Consider the following 22,533-nt stretch of genomic DNA (forward strand, 5'->3'; position numbering starts at 1 on the left):
ACAGGTGTCTGTACGCTCCTCCTCCCCTGTGTGTACAGGTGTCTGTGCGGCTCCTCCTCCCCTGTGTGTACAGGTGTCTGCGCGGCTCCTCCTTCCCCTGTGTGTACAGGTGTCTGTACGCTCCTCCTCCCCTGTGTGTACAGGTGTCTGTGCTGCTCCTCCTCCCCTGTGTATACAGGTGTCTGCGCGGCTCCTCCTCCCCTGTGTGTACAGGTGTCTGTACGCTCCTCCTCCCCTGTGTGTACAGGTGTCTGTGCGGCTCTTCCCCTGTGTATACAGGTGTCTGCGCGGCTCTTCCCCTGTGTGTACAGGTGTCTGCGCGGCTCCTCCTCCCCTGTGTGTACAGGTGTCTGTGCGGCTCCTCCTCCCCTGTGTGTACAGGTGTCTGCGCGGCTCCTCCTCCCCTGTGTGTACAGGTGTCTGCGCGGCTCCTCCTCCCCTGTGTGTACAGGTGTCTGTGCGGCTCCTCCTCCCCTGTGTGTACAGGTGTCTGTGCGGCTCCTCCTCCCCTGTGTGTACAGGTGTCTGTGCGGCTCCTCCTCCCCTGTGTGTACAGGTGTCTGCGCGGCTCCTCCTCCCCTGTGTGTACAGGTGTCTGCGCGGCTCCTCCTCCCCTGTGTGTACAGGTGTCTGCGCGGCTCCTCCTCCCCTGTGTGTACAGGTGTCTGCGCGGCTCCTCCTCCCCTGTGTGTAGAGGTGTCTGTGCGGCTCCTGTAGACTCCGCCTCTTACTCCGCCCCCGGAGTCTGCGCAGTAGCTCCGCGTTCTCAGTACCGGGATCCAGGACGCGGCAGTATGAGCCCCGGGCTGGCGGCGGAATAACCCGGTGTGCAGAGCTCGGCGGCCGGGGCACATGCGGCTGTGAGGCGGCGGCAGGATGACGGCTCTCCTCCTCGTCCTGCATCTCAGCCTGCTGGGCCTGGTCACGAGTGAGTACCGGGGCCCGAGCACGGGAGCCGGGGAGGTAGAGAGGGGACCAGGGAGGGGGCCCCGAGTGTGCGATGGAGGGGACAGAGGAGGGGTCCCAAGTGCGTGACAGAGGAGGGGGCCCCGAGTGTGTGACGGAGGGGACCAGGGAGGGGGCCCCGAGTGTGTGACGGAGGGGACCGGGGAGGGGGCCCCGAGTGTGTGACGGAGGGGACCGGGGAGGGGGCCCCGAGTGTGTGACGGAGGGGGACCGGGGAGGGGGCCCCGAGTGTGTGACGGAGGGGACCGGGGAGGGGGCCCCGAGTGCGTGACGGAGGGGACCGGGGAGGGGGCCCCGAGTGCGTGACGGAGGGGACCGGGGAGGGGGCCCCGAGTGCGTGACGGAGGGGACCGGGGAGGGGGCCCCGAGTGTGTGACGGAGGGGGACCGGGGAGGGGGCCCCGAGTGTGTGACGGAGGGGACCGGGGAGGGGGCCCCGAGTGTGTGACGGAGGGGACCGGGGAGGGGGCCCCGAGTGTGTGACGGAGGGGACCGGGGAGGGGGCCCCGAGTGTGTGACGGAGGGGACCGGGGAGGGGGCCCCGAGTGTGTGACGGAGGGGACCGGGGAGGGGGCCCCGAGTGCGTGACGGAGGGGACCGGGGAGGGGGCCCCGAGTGCGTGACGGAGGGGACCGGGGAGGGGGCCCCGAGTGCGTGACGGAGGGGACCGGGGAGGGGGCCCCGAGTGCGTGACGGAGGGGACCGGGGAGGGGGCCCCGAGTGCGTGACGGAGGGGACCGGGGAGGGGGCCCCGAGTGCGTGACGGAGGGGACCGGGGAGGGGGCCCCGAGTGCGTGACGGAGGGGACCGGGGAGGGGGCCCCGAGTGCGTGACGGAGGGGACCGGGGAGGGGGCCCCGAGTGCGTGACGGAGGGGACCGGGGAGGGGGCCCCGAGTGCGTGACGGAGGGGACCGGGGAGGGGGCCCCGAGTGCGTGACGGAGGGGACCGGGGAGGGGGCCCCGAGTGCGTGACGGAGGGGGCCGGGGAGGGGGCCCCGAGTGCGTGACGGAGGGGGCCGGGGAGGGGGCCCCGAGTGCGTGACGGAGGGGGCCGGGGAGGGGGCCCCGAGTGCGTGACGGAGGGGGCCGGGGAGGGGGCCCCGAGTGCGTGACGGAGGGGGCCGGGGAGGGGGCCCCGAGTGCGTGACGGAGGGGGCCGGGGAGGGGGGGCCGGGGAGGGGGCCCCGAGTGCGTGACGGAGGGGGCCCCGAGTGCGTGACGGAGGGGGCCCCGAGTGCGTGACGGAGGGGGCCCCGAGTGCGTGACGGAGGGGGCCGGGGAGGGGGCCCCGAGTGTGTGACGGAGGGGGCCCCGAGTGCGTGACGGAGGGGGACCGGGGAGGGGGCCCCGAGTGCGTGACGGAGGGGGACCGGGGAGGGGGCCCCGAGTGCGTGACGGAGGGGGACCGGGGAGGGGGCCCCGAGTGCGTGACGGAGGGGGACCGGGGAGGGGGCCCCGAGTGCGTGACGGAGGGGGACCGGGGAGGGGGCCCCGAGTGCGTGACGGAGGGGGACCGGGGAGGGGGCCCCGAGGGCGTGACGGAGGGGGACCGGGGAGGGGGCCCCGAGGGCGTGACGGAGGGGGACCGGGGAGGGGGCCCCGAGGGCGTGACGGAGGGGGACCGGGGAGGGGGCCCCGAGGGCGTGACGGAGGGGGACCGGGGAGGGGGCCCCGAGGGCGTGACGGAGGGGGACCGGGGAGGGGGCCCCGAGGGCGTGACGGAGGGGGACCGGGGAGGGGGCCCCGAGGGCGTGACGGAGGGGGACCGGGGAGGGGGACCGGGGAGGGGGCCCCGAGGACGTGACGGAGGGGGACCGGGGAGGGGGCCCCGAGGGCGTGACGGAGGGGGACCGGGGAGGGGGCCCCGAGGGCGGGCGAGAGGAGTGAGATGGGGGGGGGGGGGGAAGTGGGCCCCGAGGGCGGGCGAGAGGAGTGAGATGGGGGGAGGAAGTGGGCCCCGAAGAGAGGAGAGAAGGGATGATGATGATAATGTGTTTGTGTGTGTATGTATCTCCTGTGTATGTGCATCTATGTATGTATATGGGGGGGGGGGCCAATGTATCTGCAGGGGGAGTATGTGTATATCTGCTGAGGTGGAGGTGCATCTGGGTGTTGGTGTGCTTGCATGTCTGCTGGGTGAGCGCTCGTGCTCACTTGTTTACTGGGTGTTTGCACGCCCATCTGCTGGGGGTGTGTGCATGCAGTGTCTGCAGGGTGCAAGCTCGTTCGCGTGTCTGCAGAGTGTGTGTGTGTCTGCAGGGTGTGTGTGTGTCTGCAGGGTGTGTGTGTGTCTGCAGGGTGTGTGTGTGTCTGCAGGGTGTGTGTGTGTCTGCAGGGTGTGTGTGTGTCTGCAGGGTGTGTGTGTGTGTCTGCAGGGTGTGTGTGTGTGTCTGCAGGGTGTGTGTGTGTGTCTGCAGGGTGTGTGTGTGTGTCTGCAGGGTGTGTGTGTGTGTCTGCAGGGTGTGTGTGTGTGTCTGCAGGGTGTGTGTGTGTGTCTGCAGGGTGTGTGTGTGTGTCTGCAGGGTGTGTGTGTGTGTCTGCAGGGTGTGTGTGTGTGTCTGCAGGGTGTGTGTGTGTGTCTGCAGGGTGTGTGTGTGTGTCTGCAGGGTGTGTGTGTGTGTCTGCAGGGTGTGTGTGTGTGTCTGCAGGGTGTGTGTGTGTGTCTGCAGGGTGTGTGTGTGTGTCTGCAGGGTGTGTGTGTGTGTCTGCAGGGTGTGTGTGTGTGTCTGCAGGGTGTGTGTGTGTGTCTGCAGGGTGTGTGTGTGTGTCTGCAGGGTGTGTGTGTGTCTGCAGGGTGTGTGTGTGTGTCTGCAGGGTGTGTGTGTGTGTCTGCAGGGTGTGTGTGTGTGTCTGCAGGGTGTGTGTGTGTGTCTGCAGGGTGTGTGTGTGTGTCTGCAGGGTGTGTGTGTGTGTCTGCAGGGTGTGTGTGTGTCTGCAGGGTGTGTGTGTGTGTCTGCAGGGTGTGTGTGTGTGTCTGCAGGGTGTGTGTGTGTGTCTGCAGGGTGTGTGTGTGTGTCTGCAGGGTGTGTGTGTGTGTCTGCAGGGTGTGTGTGTGTGTCTGCAGGGTGTGTGTGTGTGTCTGCAGGGTGTGTGTGTGTGTCTGCAGGGTGTGTGTGTGTGTCTGCAGGGTGTGTGTGTGTGTCTGCAGGGTGTGTGTGTGTGTCTGCAGGGTGTGTGTGTGTGTCTGCAGGGTGTGTGTGTGTGTCTGCAGGGTGTGTGTGTGTGTCTGCAGGGTGTGTGTGTGTGTCTGCAGGGTGTGTGTGTGTGTCTGCAGGGTGTGTGTGTGTGTCTGCAGGGTGTGTGTGTGTGTCTGCAGGGTGTGTGTGTGTGTCTGCAGGGTGTGTGTGTGTGTCTGCAGGGTGTGTGTGTGTGTCTGCAGGGTGTGTGTGTGTGTCTGCAGGGTGTGTGTGTGTGTCTGCAGGGTGTGTGTGTGTGTCTGCAGGGTGTGTGTGTGTGTCTGCAGGGTGTGTGTGTGTGTCTGCAGGGTGTGTGTGTGTGTCTGCAGGGTGTGTGTGTGTGTGTGTGTCTGCAGGGTGTGTGTGTGTGTGTCTGCAGGGTGTGTGTGTGTGTGTCTGCAGGGTGTGTGTGTGTGTGTCTGCAGGGTGTGTGTGTGTGTGTCTGCAGGGTGTGTGTGTGTGTCTGCAGGGTGTGTGTGTGTGTGTCTGCAGGGTGTGTGTGTGTGTGTCTGCAGGGTGTGTGTGTGTGTGTCTGCAGGGTGTGTGTGTGTGTGTGTGTCTGCAGGGTGTGTGTGTGTGTGTGTCTGCAGGGTGTGTGTGTGTGTGTGTGTGTCTGCAGGGTGTGTGTGTGTGTGTGTGTGTCTGCAGGGTGTGTGTGTGTGTGTGTCTGCAGGGTGTGTGTGTGTGTGTGTGTCTGCAGGGTGTGTGTGTGTGTGTGTGTGTCTGCAGGGTGTGTGTGTGTGTGTGTCTGCAGGGTGTGTGTGTGTGTGTGTCTGCAGGGTGTGTGTGTGTGTGTCTGCAGGGTGTGTGTGTGTGTGTGTGTGTGTGTGTCTGCAGGGTGTGTGTGTGTGTGTGTCTGCAGGGTGTGTGTGTGTGTGTGTCTGCAGGGTGTGTGTGTGTGTGTGTCTGCAGGGTGTGTGTGTGTCTGCAGGGTGTGTGTGTGTCTGCAGGGTGTGTGTGTGTGTGTGTCTGCAGGGTGTGTGTGTGTCTGCAGGGTGTGTGTGTGTGTCTGCAGGGTGTGTGTGTGTGTGTCTGCAGGGTGTGTGTGTGTCTGCAGGGGGTGTGTGTGTGTCTGTCTGTGTGTGTGTCTGTCTGTGTGTGTGTGTGTCTGCTGGGTGTGTGTGTGTGTGTGTCTGCTGGGTGTGTGTGTGTGTGTCTGCTGGGTGTGTGTGTGTGTGTGTGTGTGTGTCTGCTGGGTGTGTGTGTGTGTGTGTCTGCTGGGTGTGTGTGTGTGTGTGTCTGCAGGGTGTGTGTGTGTGTGTGTCTGCAGGGTGTGTGTGTGTCTGCAGGGGGTGTGTGTGTCTGTCTGTGTGTGTGTCTGTCTGTGTGTGTGTCTGTCTGTGTGTGTCTGTCTGTGTGTGTCTGTGTGTGTGTGTGTCTGCTGGGTGTGTGTGTGTGTGTGTCTGCTGGGTGTGTGTGTGTGTGTCTGCTGGGTGTGTGTGTGTGTGTGTGTCTGCTGGGTGTGTGTGTGTGTCTGCTGGGTGTGTGTGTGTGTGTGTGTGTGTGTCTGCTGGGTGTGTGTGTGTGTCTGCTGGGTGTGTGTGTGTGTGTGTCTGCTGGGTGTGTGTGTGTGTGTGTCTGCTGGGTGTGTGTGTGTGTGTGTGTCTGCTGGGTGTGTGTGTGTGTGTATGTGTATCTGCTGGGTGTGCTCGCCCAATATCTAATCCGATATTGTGGATATGCTGATATCTGAGTGTGACACAACTATCTCCTCCGTCATGTGACCTGTCCCAGGGGTGCGGACACTATAAGTTGCGCTGCTTCCCCGGAAGGTGTGAGGTTGTGTCTCGGGCTTCAGTGAGTTTGGTGCATGATCTCCTCCATTACTGTGTGGTGACCAGCAGAGGGCGACTCTTCATGATGTCTTATGTATTACAGGAAGTATGGGCACAGACACCGAGGAGCGGCTCGTGGAATTCCTTCTGGACCCATCCCGCTACAACAAGCTGATCCGCCCCGCAACCAACGGATCCGAACAAGTCACCGTTCAGCTGATGGTATCCCTGGCCCAACTGATCAGCGTGGTGAGTGATTAGTGATGGATAGGCGGTGTTCTCAGTGATGTCACCGCTGTTCCCTGGTGATGGATAGGCGGTGTTCTCAGTGATGTCACCACTAATCCCTGGTGATGGATAGGTGGTGTTCTCAGTGATGTCACCGCTGATCTCTGGTGATGGATAGGTGGTGTTCTCAGTGATGTCACCGCTGATCTCTGGTGATGGATAGGTGGTGTTCTCAGTGATGTCACCGCTAATCCCTGGTGATGGATAGGTGGTGTTCTCAGTGATGTCACCGCTGATCTCTGGTGATGGATAGGTGGTGTTCTCAGTGATGTCACCGCTGATCTCTGGTGATGGATAGGAGATGTTCTCAGTGATGTCACCGCTGATCTCTGGTGATGGATAGGAGGTGTTCTCAGTGATGTCACAGCTGATCTCTGGTGATGGATAGGAGGTGTTCTCAGTGATGTCACCGCTGATCTCTGGTGATGGATAGGAGGTGTTCTCAGTGATGTCACTGCTGATCTCTGGTGATGGATAGGAGGTGTTCTCAGTGATGTCACTGCTGATCTCTGGTGATGGATAGGAGGTGTTCTCAGTGATGTCACCGCTGATCTCTGGTGATGGATAGGCGGTGTTCTCAGTGATGTCACCGCTGATCTCTGGTGATGGATAGGAGGTGTTCTCAGTGATGTCACCGCTGATCTCTGATGATGGATAGGTGGTGTTCTCAGTGATGTCACCTCTGATCTCTGGTGATGGATAGGCGGTGTTCTCAGTTATGTCACCGCTGTTCCCTGGTGATGGATAGGCGGTGTTCTCAGTGATGTCACCGCTAATCCCTGGTGATGGATAGGTGGTGTTCTCAGTGATGTCACCGCTGATCTCTGGTGATGGATAGGTGGTGTTCTCAGTGATGTCACTGCTGATCTCTGGTGATGGATAGGCGGTGTTCTCAGTGATGTCACTGCTGATCTCTAGTGATGGATAGGCGGTGTTCTCAGTGATGTCACCGCTGATCTCTGGTGATGGATAGGAGGTGTTCTCAGTGATGTCACCGCTGATCTCTGGTGATGGATAGGGGGTGTTCTCAGTGATGTCACCGCTGATCTCTGGTGATGGATAGGAGGTGTTCTCAGTGATGTCACCGCTAATCCCTGGTGATGGATAGGTGGTGTTCTCAGTGATGTCACCGCTGATCTCTGGTGATGGATAGGTGGTGTTCTCAGTGATGTCACCGCTGATCTCTGGTGATGGATAGGAGATGTTCTCAGTGATGTCACCGCTGATCTCTGGTGATGGATAGGAGGTGTTCTCAGTGATGTCACAGCTGATCTCTGGTGATGGATAGGCGGTGTCCTCAGTGATGTCACTGATGATCTCTGGTGATGGATAGGCGGTGTTCTCAGTGATGTCACTGCTGATCTCTAGTGATGGATAGGCGGTGTTCTCAGTGATGTCACCGCTGATCTCTGGTGATGGATAGGAGGTGTTTTCAGTGATGTCGCCGCTGATCTCTGGTGATGGATAGGTGTTCTCAGTGATGTCACCGCTGATCTCTGGTGATGGATAGGCGGTGTTCTCAGTGATGTCACCGCTGATCTCTGGTGATGGATAGGCGGTGTCCTCAGTGATGTCACTGATGATCTCTGGTGATGGATAGGCGGTGTTCTCAGTGATGTCACCACTGATCTCTGGTGATGGATAGGAGGTGTTCTCAGTGATGTCACCACTGATCTCTGGTGATGGATAGGAGGTGTTCTCAGTGATGTCACCGCTGATCTCTGGTGATGGATAGGTGGTGTCCTCAGTGATGTCACTGATGATCTCTGGTGATGGATAGGCGGTGTTCTCAGTGATGTCACCACTGATCTCTGGTGATGGATAGGAGGTGTTCTCAGTGATGTCACCACTGATCTCTGGTGATGGATAGGAGGTGTTCTCAGTGATGTCACCGCTGATCTCTGGTGATGGATAGGCGGTGTTCTCAGTGATGTCCCCGCTGATCTCTGGTGATGGATAGGAGGTGTTCTCAGTGATGTCACCGCTGATCTCTGGTGATGGATAGGAGGTGTTCTCAGTGATGTCACCGCTGATCTCTGGTGATGGATAGGCGGTGTTCTCAGTGATGTCACCGCTGATCTCTGGTGATGGATAGGCGGTGTTCTCAATGATGTCACCGCTGATTTCCTTTTTCTCTTTGCAGCATGAGCGGGAGCAGATAATGACGACGAATGTCTGGCTGACTCAAGTAGGTGGCTTTGACATTACTATTGTATTTGATGTTGTAGCATTATACCCAGGCCTGGAGATTATAACATCTTCTTAACCCTTTCTCCCCCAGGAGTGGGAGGATTACAGACTGACCTGGAATCCATCTGAGTTCGACAACATGAAGAAAGTGCGTCTCCCGTCCAAGCACATTTGGCTGCCGGACGTTGTCCTGTACAATAAGTGAGTGCAGCAGGTACACTTGGGTAGTGCCTTGTACTGTGGGGCCCCTGGAGCAGGTACACTGGGGTAGTACCTTGTACTGTGGGGCCCCTGGAGCAGGTACACTGGGGTAGTACCTTGTACTGTGGGGCCCCTGGAGCAGGTACACTGGGGTAGTACCTTGTACTGTGGGGCCCCTGGAGCAGGTACACTGGGGTAGTGCCTTGTACTGTGGGGCCCCTGGAGCAGGTACACTGGGGTAGTACCTTGTACTGTGGGGCCCCTGGAGCAGGTACACTGGGGTAGTACCTTGTACTGTGGGGCCCCTGGAGCAGGTACACTGGGGTAGTGCCTTGTACTGTGGGGCCCCTGGAGCAGGTACACTGGGGTAGTGCCTTGTACTGTGGGACCCCTGGAGCAGGTATACTGGGGTAGTGCCTTGTACTGTGGGGCCCCTGGAGCAGGTACACTGGGGTAGTGCCTTGTACTGTGGGGCCCCTGCAGCAGGTACACTGGGGTAGTGCCTTGTACTGTGGGACCCCTGGAGCAGGTACACTGGGGGGTAGTGCCTTGTACTGTGGGCCCCTGGAGCAGGTACACTGGGGGGTAGTGCCTTGTACTGTGGGGCCCCTGGAGCAGGTACACTGGGGGGTAGTGCCTTGTACTGTGGGGCCCCTGGAGCAGGTACACTGGGGGGTAGTGCCTTGTACTGTGGGGCCCCTGGAGCAGGTACACTGGGGGGTAGTGCCTTGTACTGTGGGGCCCCTGGAGCAGGTACACTGGGGGGTAGTGCCTTGTACTGTGGGCTCCTGGAGCAGGTACACTGGGGGGTAGTGCCTTGTACTGTGGGGCCCCTGGAGCAAGTACACTGGGGGATAGTGCCTTGTACTGTGGGGCCCCTGGAGCAAGTACACTGGGGGGTAGTGCCTTGTACTGTGGGGCCCCTGGAGCAAGTACACTGGGGTAGTGCCTTGTACTGTGGGCCCCTGGAGCAGGTACACTGGGGTAGTGCCTTGTACTGTGGGGCCCCTGGAGCAAGTACACTGGGGTAGTGCCTTGTACTGTGGGCCCCTGGAGCAGGTACACTGGGGGTAGTGCCTTGTACTGTGGGGCCCCTGCAGTAAGTACACCGGGGTAGTGTCTTTGTTTTATGGGGCCCTTACAGGGCTCATCATGGGGAGAATAAATGTATTGGTCTAGTGAGTGCAAGACCCCCAACTCAGACCCGTAAATGCATTTAGACCCCCACCTCCCGTCCCTCAGACCAGGCCCCTAAATGATTCTTCTGATGTCCCTGCGGACCCCTGGTGTGGATTGACTGTCTGTTCTCTTCCAGTGCGGATGGCATGTATGAGGTCTCCTTCTACTCTAATGCGGTGGTCTCGCACGATGGCAGCATCTTCTGGTTGCCCCCTGCCATCTATAAGAGTGCCTGTAAGATTGAGGTGAAGCACTTCCCTTTCGACCAGCAGAACTGCACCATGAAGTTCCGCTCGTGGACGTACGACCGCACCGAGCTGGACCTAGTGCTGAAGAGCGACGTGGCCAGCCTAGACGACTTCACCCCCAGCGGAGAGTGGGACATCATCGCACTGCCGGGGCGGAGGAACGAGAACCCCGAGGACTCCACCTACGTGGACATCACCTATGACTTCATCATCCGCCGCAAGCCCCTGTTCTACACGATAAACCTGATCATCCCCTGCATCCTCATCACCTCCCTGGCCATCCTGGTCTTCTACCTTCCCTCGGACTGTGGCGAGAAGATGACGCTGTGCATCTCTGTGCTGCTGGCGCTTACCGTCTTCTTACTGCTCATCTCCAAGATTGTGCCCCCCACGTCCCTCGATGTCCCACTTGTCGGCAAGTACCTAATGTTCACCATGGTTCTCGTTACTTTCTCCATCGTCACCAGCGTTTGTGTCCTCAACGTGCACCACCGTTCACCCACCACGCACACGATGCCGCCCTGGGTAAAGGTGGTCTTTCTGGACAAGCTGCCCACCCTGCTGTTCATGAAGCAGCCGAGGCAGAACTGCGCCCGGCAGCGCCTGCGCCAGCAGCGGCAGAGCCAGGAGAGGTCTGCAGGGAGCTTCTTCCTTCGGGACAACGCCAAATCCTGCACTTGTTACGTCAACCAGGCCTCAGTGAAAAAATTTGGCGCTGGCAGCCAGCTCCCAGAATTACCCGAGGGTGTGAACGGCTTCCGCGACAGGCAAGGGAAGGTGCGGCAGTGTCTGTGCGGCCTGGAGGAAGCGGTGGACGGAGTGCGCTTCATCGCCGACCACATGAAGAGCGAAGACGACGACCAGAGCGTAAGTGTGAGCCATATATTACTGCTGACAACCAGTCTGTATATCTTGTGTGAAAGGTTGTCAGCCCCGCCCCCTGTGACTGACAGCCTGCCTGTATAACCTGTGTGAGACATTTTCAGCCCCGCCCCCTGTGACTGACAGCCTGCCTGTATAACCTGTGTGAGACAGTCAGCCCCGTCCCCTGGTGCTGATATCATTTCTGTGCCTGTTGCAGGTGAGCGAGGACTGGAAGTACGTGGCCATGGTGATCGATCGGCTCTTCCTGTGGATCTTCGTCTTCGTCTGTGTCTTTGGGACGATCGGGATGTTCCTGCAGCCGCTGTTCCAGAACTACACATCCAACACGTTACTACAGCTGAACCACGGAGCCCCCGCCTCCAACTAAAGGGGGGCCGGCACCGGGACACAGAACTTTATTTATTAGGACATATATAATAAGACTGATGCTCTTCCAGCCAAAACCACGGGGGATGACTGTCAGGACCGGGCGGCACGGCTCCTCCATCACTACTAGTTGAGGCTTTCTGCCAAGGACGGACCCTGCACAGACTGAAGACCCCAGCACAACCCGAAAACGTGGAGGGGGGGGTGTCATGGGGAAATCACTTCTTACTCCAAGCAATAAAACACGAGGGAAAAGCTGCAGCCACAAGTGCAACATCTGTGTACTAGAAAGCAGCCTACATGGGACTGGCCACCCCTGACCTGGAGCGCGGGGCCTTGTGGGGCCGGCCGCCCCTGACCTGGAGCGCGGGGCCTCGTGGGGCCGGCCTCCCCTGACCTGGAGCGCGGGGCCTCGTCTGACCTGGAGCGCGGGGCCTCGTGGGGCCGGCCTCCCCTGAACTGGAGCGCGGGGCCTCGTGGGGCCGGCCTCCCCTGACCCGGAGCGCGGGGCCTCGTGGGGCCCGGCCGCCCCTGACCCGGAGCGCGGGGCCTCGTGGGGCCCGGCCGCCCCTGACCCGGAGCGCGGGGCCTCGTGGGGCCCGGCCGCCCCTGACCCGGAGCGCGGGGCCTCGTGGGGCCCGGCCGCCCCTGACCCGGAGCGCGGGGCCTCGTGGGGCCCCGGCCGCCCCTGACCCGGAGCGCGGGGCCTCGTGGGGCCCCGGCCGCCCCTGACCCGGAGCGCGGGGCCTCGTGGGGCCCGGCCGCCCCTGACCCGGAGCGCGGGGCCTCGTGGGGCCCGGCCGCCCCTGACCCGGAGCGCGGGGCCTCGTGGGGCCCGGCCGCCCCTGACCCGGAGCGCGGGGCCTCGTGGGGCCCGGCCGCCCCTGACCCGGAGCGCGGGGCCTCGTGGGGCCCGGCCGCCCCTGACCCGGAGCGCGGGGCCTCGTGGGGCCGGCCGCCCCGGAGCGCGGGGCCTCGTGGGGCCGGCCGCCCCGGAGCGCGGGGCCTCGTGGGGCCGGCCGCCCCTGACCCGGAGCGCGGGGCCTCGTGGGGCCGGCCGCCCCTGACCCGGAGCGCGGGGCCTCGTGGGGCCGGCCGCCCCTGACCCGGAGCTGCTCTTTAGAGGCGGAGTCCTTCTCTATAGTTACGTGAGTGGCCATATTCAAGGTTTGGACTTGCTATCAGTGAGTGTAAGCATCTTATAGGGCTGCGCAGGGAAGGGAATTAGCTTTCTCTGCTGCTGTCCAGGGCAGGATGACTGAGAAGATTCTGTATAACGACTGATGAATGACAGAGACAACTAATTCTCTTCAGACCTCCAGACTCCTAGTAAAGTATGATCCAACTGGAGGGGTACTCTTTGGGGCATTTGTCTCCAGCTTCCAGAAGGAGGAGGAGACTGACTAATGACCTAACTATTTACAGCACTCAGAGGGGGGGGAAATGGAGTAGGAAACTTACTGGGGACTATATTTGGGAAGGAAACTGATTACGTATGAAACTGAGGTCTTCATTTATAACTGCCAGAAGGGGAAGGAGACTTGCAGTAAAACTGAGGAAGAATATTAACTTTATTAGTGAGAGCAATAGTCAAAAGTACCAGAAGGGGAAGTAGACTGGTCTAAGAATTTTTGGGGGCGTTTTATTTATATCTACCAGAGGTGGTTGGAGACTGACTATAGACTTGCTGTGGGCAGGAGAGATGTGCTGGATCTTATATATTTTGCAGGTGATGTTTACATTCACTGAAAGCAACCATACATCATGAATACACATATTAGGAAGTGATACGAAGGCTGTAGAGCAGCTGCCCCCGGACTCGCCTCCAGCAGGGATCCCCCTGTAACAGTGATCACTTTGCACCAATGTATTTAGGATTGTGCCTCTTCCCCCGTCCCTCACCTGTTCTGCACCCGTCCATTGTATTGTATGAAGGCTGGCAGGGTGGTCCGATTATCACTCGCTTTACTTGACCCCAGGACTGAGATGCTGTGCCCGCCACTCACTTATTCTTTACTTTTAAAGGGGGAGAGAAGTTTTGTAAGTGGAGCACGGTGAGCGTCCACTCCACCTCTCCTCCCATGTGCGACCTCAGGGGCTGGGCGGACACGATTCACTGCTGGTTCTCATATAAAAGGAAAACTGTTTGTATCAAATGTCTCTCGGCAAAGCTTCATTGGGGCACTATGGAAAAGTTAGATCAGCATTCACAAGAGCTGAAATCTCCCAGAATTCTTTGCAAAGTGTATATTTTAGGACTTTTTCCCTATCTAATGTCAGTCAGTGGAGTATCTGCTGTCCTCGCACATTGCCGTGTGATATGTAGACACCGCCTGGCTCCTTCTTGTAAGGATGTGATCGAGAGAGACCTATCACAAGCAGGAGGCAGCTGAATCCCACAGGGCACTCGGGGCATCAGACAGTGTGGGCATTGTTTCATCGTATGCGGTGACTGCACAGCACAGCCCCTTTCTATTTTATTGCAGGAATGATCTTATCTGTTGAATGGTTATAACATACAGAGGAGCAAAGGGTCTGCAGCTTGTGAGGAGCGGGGATATCGTAGATGGTAAATGATCGATTGCTCTGTGAGAGAAACAAAATTATAATCTCTTAGTCCTGATACTTTAATGGCTTACAAAAATAAATGTTACAGAGCAGCTTTCCAGACTTCTCAGGTCCCTTCATCAGGCATGGTATAACAAAGTATCTGAAGAAACACAAATATATACACACAGCAGAGGCGGTATAATAAATGGACATTTAAATAAACACTGAGCTTAGATCCATGTAGGATCAGAGGCCTAGTGCCCTCACCATCTCTGGAGAAGACTCCTCAGATTCTGTATCTATACAAGATCAGAGGCCTGGTGCCCTCACTGTCTCTGGAGAAGACTCTTCAGATTCTGTATCCCTGCAAGATCAGAGGCCTGGTGCCCTCGCCATCTCTGGAGAAGACTCCTCAGATTCTGTATCTATACAAGATCAGATGCCTGGTGCCCTCACTGTCTCTGGAGAAGACTCTTCAGATTCTGTATCCCTGCAAGATCAGAGGCCTGGTGCCCTCATAGTCTCTGGAGAAGACTCCTCAGATTCTGTATCTATACAAGATCAGATGCCTGGTGCCCTCACTGTCTCTGGAGAAGACTCTTCAGATTCTGTATCCCTGCAAGATCAGAGGCCTAGTGCCCTCACCATCTCTGGAGAAGACTCCTCAGATTCTGTATCCGTGGAAGATCAGAGGCCTAGTGCCCTCACCGTCTCTGGAGAAGACTCTTCAGATTCTATATCCTTGCAAGATCAGAGGCCTAGTGCCCTCACCGTCTCTGGAGAAGACTCTTCAGATTCTGTATCTATATAAGATCAGATGCCTGGTGCCCTTACTGTCTCTGGAGCAGACTCCTCAGATTCTGTATCCCTGCAAGGTCAGTGGCCTGGTGTCCTCACCAACTCTGGAGCAAACTCCTCAGATTCTGTATCCATGTAGGATCAGAGGTCTGGTGCCCTCACAGTCTCCGGGGCCTAGTGCCCTCACAGTCTCTGGAGCAGACTCCTCAGATACTGTATCCGTGTAGGATCAAAGGTCTGTTGCCCTTACTGTCTCTGGATCAGACTCCTCAGTTTCTGTATCCATGTAGGAGCAGAGGTCTGGTGCCCTCAGTCTCTGGAGCAGACTCCTCAGATTCTGTATCCATGTAGGATCAGAGGTCTGGTGCCCTCACTGTCTCTGAGCAGACTGAGATTTTGTAGTGTGTCATAAATCCTCCTGACAGATTTAGTCCTGTGTGGACCGAGTAAAACATTGTAATGAATTTATATGAAGTTGCCTTTTAATATGACAACGTTCATGTGGTTTATGTTGTGTCCTGGAGCACAGAAATGTTTGGCCACAAGTAAATGTTTTTTTTTGTCTGTAATTGTGTGATGGTGAGCCCTCATCCCTGCTCTCAGTCTCTGTCCTGTTTCTCCAAAATAAAAACCTCCAATGGGACATATAGTGCACAGGATTTAGTAACCACATGGGAGGAGGAACATGTGAATGTCCCAGGAATCTTCTAGTCCTTCTGTTAGGGATCTGTATCCGGTCTTTGGTCTCTACATAAGCGCAGGTTTTGCAGCTCATCACATTATCAGGATAAGTTCCTTTTTGTGTATCTGAGGGCACAGAACTTCAGATCATGATGTTTCTTAAATTAGGAGGTTGCCTGTAGCAAAAGTGGATCTTTGAATATTGTTTTTTAACCGGTCATCCTTGTGTAGAACATGGTGCAGTTTCTTAGCCATTTTTCCTCAGCACCTCCAGGTGTGGGTTGTAGGTCCCCACCAGAGGTACACGACTATTTTCCTCTTTGTATTGAAGCCGTTCACTTCTAGGGGTCCTTGTGGCTCTAATGATCTGATCATCAATGGAGGTGGGGTGGTAGCCTTGGTTTAAAAATATCTTTTTAAGATGGGTTAAGTGTTCACCGCTGTCTGCTGGGCTGGACCAGATACGATTAGATCTGAGGGCCTGGCTGGAGACAGTGGACTTTTTTTGATGTGTTTGGGGTGGAAACTGTCCGATCTCAGGTATGTTGGATGTAATAGCTGAGAATTCTAGGATGGGAGTTTTCTATATGCTTCACAAGATTTAAGCCAGGTAACCCTGGGAGGACAATCATCTCAGGGGTGGGAACACTCACTGAAAAAACATCTGGGTGGGTAGAAAATCTTTAGCCGCTGGTAAGGAAGACCGCATTATTAAAAGGTCAGTGGTGTCTTATATATAGCTGGCTATCTACAATCGGTCTTCTACCCAAGAGTACCATCTTAGCCACCATGCATGTGAAATCCTTATACTCTAACATCCCACATGAAGATGGACTAACCACCGGCCATATGTTTCTTGAAGCTAATTGGATCCCTTCTGAGTCTGTGTTAAGATTCACCAGATCTATCCTCATGCACAACTTTTTCTTTTTTGGTGAGGAACTATATAGTGCAAAGGAACTGCTATGGGCAGCAAAATGGCACCGCAGTAGCCAACCTTCTTATTGCTAAACTGGAAATTGACTTTAGCATCCTGCTCCCTCAAACTCTCTGCCTACTTCTGCTACATCGATGACATCTTAATAATCTGGGCCGAGTCTGAAGAAGAACTTCTAAAATATCATGACAAATTCAATGCATTTCATCCAACCATAATCTTGACATTGGAACACTCAAAAATGCACTCAAGTTCCTCAATATCACCGTAAAAATTCAAAATGGTCCAATCCAGACATCGGTGTATCGGAAGCCTATTGACCGTCCCACAAACCTGAGATCGGACGGTTTCCATCTCAAACATATCAAAAAGTCCATTGTCTACAGCCAGGCCCCCAGATATAATCGTATCTGTTCCAGCCCAGCAGACAGGGATGAACACTTAACCCATCTTAAAGAGAATTTTAAACCAAGACTACCACCCCACCTCCATTGGTGAGCAGAGCATAAGAGCCACAAGGACCCCTAGAAGTGAACTGCTTCAATACAAACAAAAAGAGGGAAATAGTCGTGTACCTCTGGTGGTGACCTACCACCCTCAGCTAGAGGTACTGAGAAGAACGGCCAAGAAACTTCACCATGTTCTACACAAGGATGACCGGTTAAAAACAATATTCAAAGATTCTCCCTTGCTATAGGCAACCTCCTAATTTATGAAACATCATGATACGAAACTCAATTCCCTCATACACACCAACAGGACCTTTTTCTGGTAATGTGAAGAGCTACAAAACCTGCGCTCATGTAAAGACCAAAGACCAGATACAGATCCCACCACTAAGAAGGACTAAAAGATTCCTGGGACATTCACATGTTCCTCCTCCAATGTGATGTACTTAATCCGGTGCACTATATGTCCTACTGGGGTCTCTGACTGAGAGCAGGGATGAGGTCTCACAGTCACACAATTAGACAAAAAAACCATTTACCTGTGGCCAAACAGTTCTGTGCTCCAGGACACAACATATATAACATGAAAGTTGTCATATTAAAAGGAAACTTCAGGTGACAAAATCATTGAAGAGTCTGGGAGACAAATTCATTACAATGTTTGACTCTGTCAACACAGGACTGAATCTGTCAGGAGGATTTATGACTCACTCCTAAATCTGAGGGGTCTGCTCCAGAGACTGAGGGCACAGGCCTCTGATCCTGAATGGATATTGGGGCTAGAAAACGTTCACACCACTAATCAAAGCTAATTAAAGCCTCACTTTCTAAGCTCAGTGTTTAGATAAATTTCCATTTATTATACCGCCTGTGCTGTGTTTGTGCATATATTTGTGTTTCTTCAGATATTTTGTTATACCATGCCTGATGAAGGGACCTGAGAAGTCTGGAAAGCTGCTCTGTGACATCATTTATTTTATTTCTTAGCCATTAAAAGGTATCAGAACTACAAGATAATTTTGTTTCTCTCACTGAGAGCAATCGATCATTTTTCAACTGGCTAACACAGTACCATAACCTTTCTTTTAACTGTAGAGGGTAAGAAACTCTCACAGTATATTAGATAGCGTATCAATGCAGTACAAAACGAGTATGTGGCTAATCTGAGCGCAGAGCCTGATTAGAGCAGTGTGTCACTGGTCTGCCTGCTGCAGTGTTGTTACAATCCCAGTTATATCTGCTGTAGCAGAGCTGAGAATGCGGAGCTGTGCATTACTGTGCTCACACCACTCATTGTCAGCTTTCTGAGTACACTGGGCAGAGGAAGGAAGCTGACAATCAGGAGAGGATACACAGATTTGCCTGACTGTCAATGATAATCTCCAACTGATAAAACTGATTGTATAGAAACTATAGCACACAGCCTAATAAGTGACAAAACCCTGAAATAAAGCTCTCAGCTCTACATTATACTACTTTCAGTTTACATAGCAAAAACCTGCTGTATGGTGCAGACTACTAGATTCCAAAAAATAGTGTGGGGTTTTGGTTTTTTGTTTTTTTTTTTCTTTTTTAAACTGCAAGCTTAGAAGATTTGGTTTCCTTATTTGCTCCTATAACAACACTCTCAGGTCAGTTTTAATACTGTTTCTATACACTCACCAAAAAATGAAGGTTACTACAGAACAAACCAGAAAAGTGAAGAGTGTCTAGGTACTCTCCTGCACCCCAGGAAGAAGACACGCCTGTGTCCCCTGCAGCACCAGGGGGAGAATATGTGCCTGAAATAATCAATTACTCCCTATAATCAAATGGTTTCTCCAGGAAAGGAATAATCAGACATTATTAGGGGAGGAAACTACTCACCTCTGCTACACTCTATTACTGTGTCCTCTATTAGCACTACCGGGAACAACCAGCAAGTGCTGCTACAGGTTACTTTATACTAGTCTAGTGATGCAGCACTACTACCACCTGCTGGATGTTCTCAGTACTGCACCAGTAATACACCACACACTGACCTCTACTACCACCTGCTGGAAATTCTCAGTGCTGCACCAGTAATACACCACACACTGACCTCTACTACCACCTGCTGGAAATTCTCAGTACTGCACCAGTAATACACCACACAGTGACCTCTACTACCACCTGCTGGAAATTGTCAGTACTGCACCAGTAATAGACCACACACTGACCTCTACTACCACCTGCTGGATATTCTCAGTACTGCACCAGTAATAGCCCACACAGTGACCACTACTACCACCTGCTGGATATTCTCAGTACTGCACCAGTAATACACCACACAGTGACCTCTACTACCACCTGCTGGATATTCTCAGTACTGCACCAGAATTAGACCACAGTGACCTCTACTACCACCTGCTGGATATTCTCAGTACTGCACCAGTAATACACCACACAGTGACCTCTACTACCACCTGCTGGATATTCTCAGTACTGCACCAGAATTAGACCACAGTGACCTCTACTACCACCTGCTGGAAATTCTCAGTGCTGCACCAGTAATACACCACACAGTGACATCTACTACCACCTGCTGGATATTCTCAGTACTGCACCAGTAATACACCAAACAGGGACCTCTACTACCACCTGCTGGATGTTCTCTGTACTGCACCAGTAATACACCACACAGTGACCTCTACTACCACCTGCTGGATATTCTCAGTACTGCACCAGTAATAGACCACACAGTGACCTCTACTACCACATGCTGGATATTCTCAGTACTGCACCAGAATTAGACCACAGTGACCTCTACTACCACCTGCTGGATGTTCTCAGTACTGCACCAGTAATACACCACACACTGACCTCTACTACCACCTGCTGGATATTCTCAGTACTGCACCAGTAATACACCACACACTGACCTCTACTACCACCTGCTGGATATTCTCAGTACTGCACCAGAATTAGACCACAGTGACCTCTACTACCACCTGCTGGATGTTCTCAGTACTGCACCAGTAATACACCACACACTGACCTCTACTACCACCTGCTGGAAATTCTCAGTGCTGCACCAGTAATACACCACACAGTGACATCTACTACCACCTGCTGGATATTCTCAGTACTGCACCAGTAATACACCAAACAGGGACCTCTACTACCACCTGCTGGATGTTCTCTGTACTGCACCAGTAATACACCACACAGTGACCTCTACTACCACCTGCTGGATATTCTCAGTACTGCACCAGTAATAGACCACACAGTGACCTCTACTACCACATGCTGGATATTCTCAGTACTGCACCAGAATTAGACCACAGTGACCTCTACTACCACCTGCTGGATGTTCTCAGTACTGCACCAGTAATACACCACACAGTGACCTCTACTACCACCTGCTGGATATTCTCAGTACTGCACCAGTAATACACCACACACTGACCTCTACTACCACCTGCTGGATATTCTCAGTACTGCACCAGTAATAGACCACACAGTGACCTCTACTACCACCTGCTGGATGTTCTCAGTACTGCACCAGTAATAGACCACACAGTGACCTCTACTACCACCTGCTGGAAATTCTCAGTGCTGCACCAGTAATACACCACACAGTGACCTCTACTACCACCTGCTGGATATTCTCAGTACTGCACCAGTAATACACCAAACAGGGACCTCTACTACCACCTGCTGGATGTTCTCTGTACTGCACCAGTAATACACCACACAGTGACCTCTACTACCACCTGCTGGATATTCTCAGTACTGCACCAGTAATAGACCACACAGTGACCTCTACTACCACATGCTGGATATTCTCAGTACTGCACCAGAATTAGACCACAGTGACCTCTACTACCACCTGCTGGATGTTCTCAGTACTGCACCAGTAATACACCACACAGTGACCTCTACTACCACCTGCTGGATATTCTCAGTACTGCACCAGAATTAGACCACAGTGACCTCTACTACCACCTGCTGGATGTTCTCAGTACTGCACCAGTAATACACCACACACTGACCTCTACTACCACCTGCTGGAAATTCTCAGTGCTGCACCAGTAATACACCACACAGTGACCTCTACTACCACCTGCTGGATATTCTCAGTACTGCACCAGTAATACACCAAACAGGGACCTCTACTACCACCTGCTGGATGTTCTCTGTACTGCACCAGTAATACACCACACAGTGACCTCTACTACCACCTGCTGGATGTTCTCAGTACTGCACCAGTAATACACCACACAGTGACATCTACTACCACCTGCTGGATATTCTCAGTACTGCACCAGTAATAGACCACACAGGGACCTCTAGTACCACCTGCTGGATATTCTCAGTACTGCACCAGTAATACACCAAACAGGGACCTCTACTACCACCTGCTGGATGTTCTCTGTACTGCACCAGTAATACACCACACAGTGACCTCTACTACCACCTGCTGGATGTTCTCAGTACTGCACCAGTAATACACCACACAGTGACATCTACTACCACCTGCTGGATATTCTCAGTACTGCACCAGTAATACACCACACAGGGACCTCTAGTACCACCTGCTGGATATTCTCAGTACTGCACCAGTAATAGACCACACAGTGACCTCTACTACCACATGCTGGATATTCTCAGTACTGCACCAGAATTAGACCACAGTGACCTCTACTACCACCTGCTGGATATTCTCAGTACTGCACCAGAATTAGACCACAGTGACCTCTACTACCACCTGCTGGATGTTCTCAGTACTACACCAGAATTAAACCACACAGTGACCTCTACCACCACCTGCTGGATATTCTCAGTACTGCACCAGTAATAGACCACACAGTGACCTCTACTACCACCTGCTGGATATTCTCAGTACTGCACCAGTAATACACCACACAGTGACCTCTACTACCACCTGCTGGATGTTCTCAGTACTGCACCAGTAATAGACCACACAGTGACCTCTACTACCACCTGCTGGATATTCTCAGTACTGCACCAGTAATACACCACACACTGACCTCTGCTACCACCTGCTGGATATTCTCAGTACTGCACCAGTAATACACCACACAGTGACCTCTACTACCACCTGCTGGATGTTCTCAGTACTGCACCAGTAATACACCACACAGTGACCTCTACTACCACCTGCTGGATATTCTCAGTACTGCACCAGAATTAGACCACAGTGACCTCTACTACCACCTGATGGATGTTCTCAGTACTGCACCAGTAATAGACCACAGAGTGACCTCTACTACCACCTGCTGGATATTCTCAGTACTGCACCAGTAATACACCACACAGTGACCTCTACTACCACCTGCTGGATATTCTCAGTACTGCACCAGTAATAGATCACACACTGACCTCTACTACCACCTGCTGGATATTCTCAGTACTGCACCAGTAATAGACACTCAGTGACCTCTACTACCACCTGCTGGATATTCTCAGTACTGCACCAGTAATAGACCACACAGTGACCTCTACTACCACCTGCTGGATGTTCTCAGTACTGCACCAGTAATAGACCACACAGGGACCTCTACTACCACCTGCTGGATATTCTCAGTACTGCACCACAGAGTGACCTCTACTACCACCTGCTGGATGTTCTCACTACTGCACCAGTAATAGATCACACACTGACCTCTACTACCACCTGCTGGATATTCTCAGTACTGCACCAGTAATAGACCACACACTGACCTCTACTACCACCTGCTGGAAATTCTCAGTACTGCACCAGTAATAGACCACACAGTGACCTCTACTACCGCCTGCTGGATATTCTCAGTACTGCACCAGTAATAGACCACACAGTGACCTCTACTACCGCCTGCTGGA

The 22,533-nt window shown here is 54.4% G+C and overlaps 1 protein-coding gene across 1 annotated transcript; it reads left to right on the forward strand.

The window, feature by feature from the left end:
- The first annotated feature begins 743 nt into the window (after positions 1–743).
- Positions 744–11,882, forward strand: CHRNB2 (cholinergic receptor nicotinic beta 2 subunit). Its single transcript, XM_075330443.1, has 6 exons — positions 744–928; positions 6,021–6,166; positions 8,349–8,393; positions 8,487–8,596; positions 9,912–10,890; positions 11,105–11,882. The coding sequence occupies exons 1-6, from the start codon at positions 877–879 to the stop codon at positions 11,273–11,275; spliced, it is 1,503 nt and encodes a 500-aa protein (XP_075186558.1). The 5' UTR covers positions 744–876; the 3' UTR covers positions 11,276–11,882.
- Positions 11,883–22,533: the final 10,651 nt, after the last annotated feature.

The sequence above is a fragment of the Anomaloglossus baeobatrachus genome, chromosome 12 (genome assembly GCF_048569485.1).
Source record: "Anomaloglossus baeobatrachus isolate aAnoBae1 chromosome 12, aAnoBae1.hap1, whole genome shotgun sequence".
NCBI classification, from domain to species: domain Eukaryota; kingdom Metazoa; phylum Chordata; class Amphibia; order Anura; family Aromobatidae; genus Anomaloglossus; species Anomaloglossus baeobatrachus.